The 10,814-nt window shown below is 39.1% G+C and overlaps 1 protein-coding gene across 1 annotated transcript; it reads left to right on the top strand.

Annotated features, from left to right (window-relative positions):
* The first annotated feature begins 2,730 nt into the window (after positions 1–2,730).
* On the top strand, positions 2,731–10,454 carry LOC114420582. Its single transcript, XM_028386441.1, has 6 exons — positions 2,731–3,005; positions 3,102–3,891; positions 4,298–5,427; positions 9,678–9,966; positions 10,071–10,277; positions 10,422–10,454. Exons 1-6 carry the CDS (start codon positions 2,731–2,733, stop codon positions 10,452–10,454), a joined length of 2,724 nt encoding a protein of 907 aa, XP_028242242.1.
* The last annotated feature ends 360 nt before the right edge of the window (positions 10,455–10,814 follow it).

Raw genomic sequence — 10,814 nt, 5'->3', positions numbered from 1 at the left:
GAAAAGACCTACGAAGAAAAATCTCTCCACCAACAACACGCTACACTTCCAATGTTGTGATAAACCCTAGAAACTCAAAAAGAGAATGTTGTGAAAGATTTGATTAGACGGAGGAGGAGAAAAGAAAAAGAAAGAGGGAGGGAATATGAAGGGTGGGGAGGCTGCGGCGCGGGTTACTAAAGGAGTATCAAAATGAGAACAAGCTAGGGTTAGAAACCAAGGCAGTTTTTTAAGAAACTCGTCGTCCTTTAAGTTGTCAATAATTACAGTAAAGCCACCGTGTCACATTCTAAGGCGGTTATACTGAATCGTCTTAGAATGTGCGTCGTAAAAATAAAATATAATGATCTTAATTACAAAAATGCCACCGCATCACATTCTAAGACGGTTTTCCTATAACCGCCTTAGAATGTGTGTCGTAAAAAACAATTTTTTTAGTAGTGTTGCCTGTAAATTATAGTATTAGAAGCCATAGCATACAAAGGAACATATTAAATAGAATGAGTATGATGAATATAATAGATTACAGATAGTTAAATAGGTAGCTATTTAGAATCCAGAAATGAAGGCTAGTTTATTTTATTTCTTTGCCCATTGAATGAATTGCTTCAAAAACCAAGCTTACAAATAGCTTACCAGAAAAATATCAATACAGAATTATAGTAACCGAATTACTAGATGGAAGAGAAAGTTTTGTACAAATAGTTTTTATGGTAACCGGATTTAAATATTTGTTTAAATTTTCTTTGGGTGCAACCAAAGGTATCTGTGTGTTCCGTGTCATGAATGTTAGATCATATAGGTAGTAATCTAAAAATAATTTATATTTTAGATATAAAAATCTTCATTAAGTCTAAGTTTTATAATGCAATATTCCTTTGCACGGTTTGCGGCCACTTCCAATTCTTAGTCCCAAAGTTTTATAATGTAATGTTCCTTTCCACAGTTTTATTTACACAAAAGCCTTGATAAGGCATAAAGATTAGAGTAGATTATGGCTAGGGTACGTTAGATGAATCAGCGTCTTTTGGAAACAAACAGTAACAGTTTATTTTCCTTTAAATTAAATTAAAACATTCAAAACACAGCTGCATTCCATTCGTTACCATCACAAAACAAAACTATGAATGATTCACTGTTAATCTCTGTCTATCCTTCTCTTCGCTTGCAATCGCTCATTCACTTCATTCTCTGCATTTTAATTTTCGTTTCTCTGTCGTAAATTTGGTTTTCTCTTGTTAGTGTCTGGTCGAGTCTATAATTTCATAGACATTTTTCTGTGAACGTGCATTCTTCAATCTCACTGTGTTAATCCTGCGTTATTATTTTGCTGCTAGACTTATAGAATATCCGTTTTGCTTTATTAGCTCTTTTTCGTAAGTATTTTACTTATTTAAGTTAGTCACAGTAGAGTGATATTTGATTAATTAAACTTAAGTTTGGTTGAAGTTATTGATCTGACATTGCCACTGGATCCAACTTATAAATTAGGATTGCTCTGTGGTACTGATCAATATATGGTTTTGTAGACTGTCATATGAGGCACTAGGTTCAATTACTGTTGTCAGCTTCTAGACTGTCATTTAATCATGAAAATTGGTTTGTAACTTATGGCAGGAACATTCTGAACATACTCATTTCATTCGTGATTTTTGAAGCTGAAGGGTTTTTCATCATAGTGGCGTTGCTTCTCAGTAACGTGTAGGGAGTAAGGTGATTCATTCATGAATTGTATAACCTCATTCCGTAGGTTTTTTACTTTTGTTCATATGCATTAGACATTTATATCCTTTATAATTTATATGTTGTTTAATCAATATACAAACCAAGCCTGTTGCCTGTTGCCTATATGCTTATAAGAATGGGACCAAAGCATTGGACATTGTATTCTTCACTACTATATGTAGTAACTGCATTAGGTGTATAAGTTATTGTTGTTTTACCTCTGTCATTTGTTGACATGATTCGATGCCCATGTCTTAGATGTAGGCAACATTCAATTACTACCCAATGACGTGAACTCATGTCACTAGCCTCTGGACTTTGAACTCATATAAGTAGTGACAGAAATAACATGTTATATATGGTAGGGGCCTGAATTCATAATCTGATGGGCATAATTTGAGCAGTTTTTGCATGATCCCTTTTTTTAGATAGAAAATAGTGTTAAATCATAGAGGGAATAATTGTTATATCCAAATAGGGGGATTGGTATGACATGAACTACAATTGAACATACCAAAATCAGTTAAGTACCAAAGTTGTAGTATACAACACAACAAAGTGAGACATGTCAAATCCCTTGAAACAGCAATGCACCATTCAAGTGGTCAGCATTGTGCTCCAACTAACTACAATTGCTGCTTTGTTTTCTACTGCAGTGTTCTGTACGAAAGGTGCAGTGCTGCTGTGTTTTCTGCTGCAACGTGTATCATGGATCGAAGTTGGATGAACGCATCACGTATCAGTGAACAATACAAGCATGGTGTTGAAGAGTTTTTGCAGTTTGCTCAAAGTAAAGGGCAACCTATGTGGGGAAAATATTTTTGTCCATGTGTCAAGTGTGGAAATGGGAGGCGTCAAACAATTGATGACATAAGGACTCATCTTATTTGTGAGGGAATAATTCGTAGCTACACAAAATGGATATGGCATGGGGAATCCCCCGATACAACTGACATGTCACAGGCTAAGGAGCGTAATGCAGAAATTGGAAATCCTATAGAATAAATGATTTGCGATCTTGGGCAAGAGGGGTTTCAACAGGCACATACAACCTTGTATGACAACATAGAAATTGATTCCAAGAAGCCTTTGTATGCTGGCTGCACATCTTTCACCAAGCTGTCTGCTGTGTTAGCTTTGGTTAACTTGAAGGCACGATTTGGGTGGAGTGACAAGAGTTTCAGTGAGATGCTGATATTGCTGAAAAACATTCTTCCTGCAGATAACGTTTTGCCAAAGAATCACTACGAAGCAAATAAGATTTTATGTCCAGTTGGGATGTAGTACGAAAAAATCCATGCCTGCTGTAATGACTACATTTTGTACAGAGATGAATTTGCTGAACTTGATTGCTGCCCTGTGTGCGGGGTATCAAGGTACAAATTGAAGAACGGGGATTCTAGTGTACATCCAAATGCCGGCAACCCGCGTCCAGCAAAGGTGTGTTGGTATCTCCCAATAATACCAAGGTTGAAGCGGCTGTTTGCTAATGGCGAAGATGCAAAAAACCTTACATGGCATGCAGATAGCAGAAAATCAGATGGATTGTTACGACATCCTGCAGATAGTCCGCAATGGAAGGCAATTGATTGTTTGTATTTTGACTTTGGGGCCGAGCCTAGAAATTTAAGGCTTGGGCTTGCAACGGGCGGAATGAACCCATATGGAAACTTAAGCATGCGGCCCGTTTTATTGTTCATTTATAATCTCCCTTCGTGGTTGTGCATGAAGCGAAAGTATGTAATGCTGAGTATGATGATACCTGGTCCAAGACAGCCAGGTAATGATATTGACGTATATCTAAGACCCTTAATTGACGATTTGCGGAAATTGTGGGAAGAAGGGGTTAATGTATGGGACGCAAATCTGCAACCGTCTTTTTTGTTGCGTGCCATGGTTTTTTGTACCATAAATGACTTTCTAGCCTACGGGAACTTAAGTGGATATAGTGTCAAAGGATATCACGCATGTCCTATATGTGAGCAGAATACTAGTTTCCGCCAACTTAAACATGGAAAGAAGATTGTATATACTAGGCACCGTAGATTTCTCAAACCTTATCATCCGTATCGACGATTGAAGAAGGCATTTGATGGAAGTCAGGAACATGAAACAGCGCCAAATCCATTAAGTGGGGATGAAGTTTATGACCGGGTGAAGGATGTCGTAAATATGTTTGGCAAGTTCCAGAAAAAACCATCATCTAATGCATACATGTGGAAAAAAAAAGTCTATTTTCTTTGATCTTCCATACAGGTCTGATCATCATGTCAGACATTGTATAGACGTCATGCATGTGGAGAAAAATGTTTGTGATTCTTTAATTGGGACCCTCCTAAACATTAAAGGCAAGACAAAGGATGGTTTGAAGTGTCGGCAAGATTTGGTTGACATGGGTATACGTCAGGTGTTGCATCCTATCTCAAAAGGTCCACAGACATATCTCCCCCTAGCATGTTACACAATGTCAACTGCGGAGAAGAGAAGTTTTTGTCAATGTCTGCGTACAATGAAAGTCCCACAAGGATACTCTTCAAACATCAAGAGCCTTGTGTCTGTGATTGTCCTTAAGTTGGTTGGCTTGAAATCGCATGATTGTCATGTGTTAATGCAACAACTTTTGCCTGTGGCAATTCGCGGGACGTTGCCTGAAAAGGTCTGTGTTGCAATTACTCGCCTCTGTTTCATATTTAATGCTATATGTGCGAAGGTCATTGACCCTAAACAGTTAGATGATTTGAAAAATGAGGTTTCTATGGTCCTTTGTCAAATGGAGATGTATTTCCTTCCTTCATTTTATGACATAATGGTACACTTAGTTGTTCATCTGGTAAGGGAAATACGGTGTTGTGGTCCTGTGTTTTTAAGATGGATGTATCCAGTGGAGCGATACATGAAGGTCTTAAAAGGTTATACCAAGAATCAATATCGACCAGAGGCGTCAATTGTGGAAAGATATGTTGCTGAAGAATGTATTGAGTTTGCCTCACAGTACGTTGAGTCATTGAAACCAGTTGGGCTTCCTTCATCTCGTCATGACCAACCAAAAGTAGGGAAGGGCACACGTGGATACAATGTTGTGACAATGACTAGACATGATGTGTCACAAGCTCATTTGTATATATTAAACAACACACCAGAGGTGTTACCTTACATAGAGGCTCACAAAAAACATGTTAGAGAAACTCACCCCAAAATGAACATGATGAGGGTGTTGCAAGAGCATAATAAAACTTTCATAAATTGGTTTAGACAAACAATATTTGCTGATAATAGTGTTTCCAAAAGACTAACATTGTTAGCCATTGTCCCAAATCTAAATGTCCCTACTTGGAAGGGATATGACATTAACAATTACTCCTTCTACACAAAGTCACAAGATGATAAAAGTTCCGTACAAAACAGTGGGGTCAGTGTTGATGCCAATTCCGATCACTTCTGCAGTACATCGGACAACAACCCCATTCGAGCATCTATGTGTTACTATGGCGTCATTCAAGAAATTTGGGAGGTTGTTTACACTACATTTAGATTGCCTGTTTTTAAGTGCCAGTGGGTCAATGGGACAACGGGTGTGCATCAAGATCCATTGGGATTTACTTTGGTTGACCTTAGTAAGGTGGTATATATGGAGGAACCTTTCATTATGGCAGAACAAGCCAGACAAGTTTTCTACGTCGACGATCCATGTAATTCAAGTTTGTCTGTGGTTCTCCAAGGAAGACCAACTGGAATCAATTACCATAATGATGATTCATGTGGCGTCCCCAAAATAATGACTGGTTTAATAGTAATGATTTAAATAACAAAAACCCTGGTAATTTTTTCTTCTTCTTTTTCTTTTTCATTTCTTTCTCTTTTCACCATAACTAGGTTTAGAAGGAAAATCCTCACTATAGAGTCCTGAATGGCCAGTTCACAACTCTATTCGGAGTCATTTCTTTCTTACCGCTCATAATCTCTAAACTATTTTGCTGTTTCAAAAGGAAGAATATACCAGCCATTACTTTAGGTCGTCACGTGAAAATAATAAAATAAAATACGGTCGGTAAACCCTTTTGCAAATGAAGTTGCTAATGCTTTCTTTTCAAATAACAAGATTGATCATAAATACATTCATCATTTAAAGCTGTCCAAAATATGGGAGTTTTACAAAATACATAGTGTCATCCAGAGCAAAGGTGTCCACAGTGATGGCTTCAGCCACATGTATACAATCATCAAATTCCTATACAACAGGTCTACCCATACAAAAACAAAAGAGTAAACCTAACAGTCAGTCCTAGATACACTCACCCTCAAAATATATAAACTAGTCCAAAGAGCTGTCCACTATGATGAAGAGTCTCCGCTGATCGCCATCTCTCTAGGGCCGCTATCCTCCGTAGAGTCTACCTCAGATGCCGACATGACGTCCTCGGGAGAATCCACCTCAGGAAGTGGGTCCTCATCACCCTCTAGAAAGTCAAGAGCATCCACAGCAGGCTCGGGAGGTAGCTCCTCGAGATCCTCCTCTGGGTCTTCCTCGGATGACGTTACCTCGATCACTTGGACTGGCTCCACTAGACGATATGGTGTAGGCGTGGGTAGTATCCACTCCACCGTGCGCTGAAGCGTCCGTGCAGGCTCATCCGGATGCACCAAAGAAGTAGCCGTGAATCGAATAGTGCCCCGAAATCGGCACCTCGTGTTGCCTTCGAGGGTCTCCCAAGCTCCCTCTAGGCACTCCATCTCCACTCGATCATGGATTAGCTGCGCCGCCATCACGATCTACAAGAAAGAAAAGAAAGGGGTAGACTCTTTCACGAGAATCTAACTACGCCGCAACACAATGCGTCTCATGACCACTACATGCAAGTAAAAGGGGTATCTCAAGGCTTTTCATCCCTGGTAATTGATTACACAGCCTTGGTAATCGATTACCAGAGGCCAAACTCGAATCACACAGCTTCAGGACATGAAAACCTGAAAAAGGCACTGTGTAATCGATTACACATACCTGGTAATCGATTACCAGTGACCCATTCCTCTGTGTAATCGATTACACAGACTGGTAATCGATTACCAGAGGCCTCCACAACCTGCTGCCTTCATTTCTAAGCCTGGTAATCGATTACACCCCCTTGGTAATCGATTACCAGAAGCCCTCATAGCTTCCTGACCTCGTTTTCAAGCCTGGTAATCGATTACACCCCGTGGTAATCGATTACCAGAGACTATCTTAGCCTCCTGTCTTCATTTTTAAGCCTTGTAATCGATTACCCACCCTTGGTAATCGATTACCAGAGGCCATATCCCATATATCAATCAAGTTTCACAGCTGGCCAGCCACCACACAAGCCCCATTGCTTTGTGGTCTTTGTTCCTTTTATCTGTTGACTGCCAGGAGCTCGCCTGTTTAGGTACATCACAGGTTCTCACTGACTGACTATGCCCGGGTTGGGTCGGGATTGGTCAAGCTTGGTTTTGGACAATAGCACCCCACCTAACGTCCCCAAGGTCTCCTGGCCCCCGCGACATATCTCCAGGTACCACTCTGTGGTCAACGAATAAAAGCAGGAAGTTTCACCCTTCTACACTTCCTCATCTCAAGCTTGTAGGATTATGGGGTACCCATCACATGTGGTACTAGGTGGCGGTCGGGCGATGGTGCAAAACAAGTTTTCCACATCCACAAATCGCGCATAAACCCACCATCCCCTATTGCCCACCTCCAACTGAGCTCACGTACTCCCACGTAGCCCATATCCTCGTTTCTCTCAACACCGGGTCCCCATCAATCCTCCCAAGCTTTCCCCAACATCCAGGTAAAACAACATTCAAACAGCACAAACTATCACAGCCAAGAAAACGGGGCAAAGGCAGAAAACTCTGCCCAAAACACCAACCAAAATCACAGCTTTTCTCACTTAAAGACCCCAGTAACAATTCCTTCGTTCCAGTTTCTTAACCGTTGGATCGACTCGAAAATTTTACTGGAAGTCTCTAGTACATAAATCTACATTTGGACCGTTGGGATCTACTAGCAAACATCCAGAACTCATTCTGCACTACTCTTTCCACCACCAGCAAATACATAGCATTTTTCTGCACAAAGCCAAAATTCTGCTGCACCTATTTGACAGCAAAATTCTGCATAAGTGCAGATTTCGAAAATCACACTTTCCCTCATCCAATCTTGCCCAAATCGAATCCTACAAGTTCCAAATCATGTATCAATCATGTCTATACCAAAGTCAAGCTTCAAACCACAGCAACACAAAATCTAGGTATCCAAAACCCCTCAATTTAATGGATTTTCAAGGTTTGAGAAGTTAAATTGAGAATGAGGTAAATTTGAAGCAAACTCTCACCTCACATAAGTCTATAACATCAATTTAAACTTGTTCAAACTGGATTTACGCCTAAAATTTCACCAAATCAAAATTTGACTCCTAAACACCCAAATTTACCCTAGAAATGGCTCTTTGTTCACTTTGGTCATTTGTTTTTCTCTCTAGCACAGCCTAACCTTTCTCATAAGTCCTAAATGGCATTTCAAGCTAGGATTAACTCACTCTAACCTCTAAATAGTACCAATTCCAGATTTGGCCTTCCAGCCCTAAAAAATTCACTCTTTTTCCACTCATAACACCATATTCTCACCTTCTAACCCTAGGTTAATTCCACCCTTCATCTCTAACAGTTTCCCATAAGCAATTTCAGCACATAAACATCACAAGCATCATCATAAAAACCCTAAAACAGAATGGGTATGTTTAACTCATCCAAACATGGCAAGTTCAACATGCTTTCAACAAGTTTCTTCACAAATAACTATCATGAAGCAGAAAACTAGCAAAACTACCCATCATATCTCCCAAAACCCCATACCCACGAAAATCAAGAGAGAAAGAAGTCCACCCAAACCTCAAATTTCGAAGTCCCACACGTAGAGACGCGTTTCACGACTCCGAAAATGCCCTCCTTTCGCGATTTGGAGCAGAAATGGCTACCAAAGGTTGGAGCTTTGTTGGAGCTTCAATGGTGGAGGAAGAAGAAGAGAATGGCAACGTGAGAGAGAGAGGAAAAAGCTTCTGAAATTTTTGGGGCTGAGTGAGGAGAGAGAATACAACTTTTTGGTTTTAAAAAGGGTTTTCTCTTTTTCTATTTTTTTTAGCTATGCCACATGTCTCCATTTGAGTGGAGCAAAAAGGGCCCACTTTCTCTTTTGATTGTGACCCATACACAGCCATAGAAAGTGAGAAAAATCTGACCTTTGAAACGCTAAAATCCTGCCTTGGTTTGCATTCCGTTTCTCTGGTTCCAGTTCCTCGCGTTTCTCTGCATCCGTCGGGGCTAGTTTTCGAAAGTAGGCAATATATATATCAAAACGCTCAGAATAAAACCCCGAGCGTGGTTCAGAGGTTGGTTTCGCTAAATTTTAAGTCGCACGCAAAACAATGATTTTTAAACTAATTAATTAAGAATTAACCCATAACCTCCCAGTTATGGACTTCTCTTCCTTAATTAGCCTAACCCGCGTATCTTGCCCCCACTATTCCTACTCCTACCAAGAACATATATGCATATACACTGAATAATACTTATATATATATATATATATATATATATATATATATATATATATATATATATATATATATATAATCATTCAAAATACATCGTTTCCAAAAATTCCGGGTAGAAATTTCCAGGATGTCACAATTCAAGCCTTGACATCGGTGAAATGGGTGGTTTTTCAAAAAACCTGCCTCCAATGAATGAACCTGATGAAGTCGATGATGGAGATACAAATCGTGTAGACCATGATGAAGGTTTATGGGAGAACATTCCTACAGGAATTGTTTGAAAGTAATAGTTTTTTATGTCTAAATCTAATACTATTTTTACTATTACGCCCTTTTTTGTTTGCGTTGCACAGTAATATTAATGTTGTTATTTTTTCACAGGATCATGGCCACACCTCTGAGGTCTCCTCCCCAGTCTGATGGTCAATCAGAGGCCACTTCGAAGCGGAGTAGAACAATGACACGGCTTAGAAGATTGACATTAAGAACCATGGATCAGCCCAGACCGGCAATTTATGTCGATCCCGCTACCGGGAGAGCATCGGGACCTATGCGTGAAAAGTTCCACAGCTATATAGGGGTAGTTGCGCGAGAAAAGGTTCCCATTATCCACAACAATTGGAAAGATGTACCTGAAACGCTCAAGGAGATAGTGTGGAATGACATATTGGTAAGTCCTCATGTTTGTGTTTGATTTATTTTTATGTTATATTTTGAAAGTCCATCTTTACATTGACAGAATGCAAAGTAACTAATGTATGTATGCAGACATAGTTTGATATCCCAGAAGCCGCAAAGGAGAAGACGAAGGTTATGCCTACGGTTGCGACGAGATGGCGACAATTTAAGTCCACATTGACTAGCAAATTTGTCTTTGGTAACACTAAAGGGCAACAAACGCAGGATGTTGTTACAAAATATGGACTAGATCCCGAAGCTTGGAAACAATTTGAAGCGACCCGAGTGACACCTAACTGGGAGGTTAGTTTTGCATGGCATTGTAACTTGAAATGAATATTTTTACAACAATTTCATTATTTTCAACATGACATTCACAAAGATACTGATCTTATATAGTAAATTCAATGTTACTGATCTTTTCTTGTATTGTTCTATGTCTTATAGACGATACTGGCTGAGTTAATAGGTCCTGTATGATATGATTTGATAATAAGAGTTATAAATAAATAAAAATATCAAATAAGTGTTTATAATATAGTATTTTTATATAATTGCTTTTTATTCTTTGAGAAATTGATTTTAAACTTTATATTTAATAATCAACTTCTGCCCCTTAAACTTAAGTCTCTAAATTAATTGTTGACATGCATAATGTGAGCATGATGTCATGAGCTTTGAACATCCATATGAAAGCAATACCTAGGATTGGCAATGAGGGATTTATGTGCGAGGCTAACTTCAATGTCGACTCAGTCAAAGATCCACATGAGCTTTGAATATGTCTTTTTTTTTATCATTAAGGTATATATGTATTTTAGCTTATATGATAATAGTGTA

Source organism: Glycine soja, chromosome 7 (assembly GCF_004193775.1).
Source record: "Glycine soja cultivar W05 chromosome 7, ASM419377v2, whole genome shotgun sequence".
Taxonomy (NCBI): domain Eukaryota; kingdom Viridiplantae; phylum Streptophyta; class Magnoliopsida; order Fabales; family Fabaceae; genus Glycine; species Glycine soja.
This window is presented reverse-complemented; position numbering and strand designations above follow the sequence as displayed.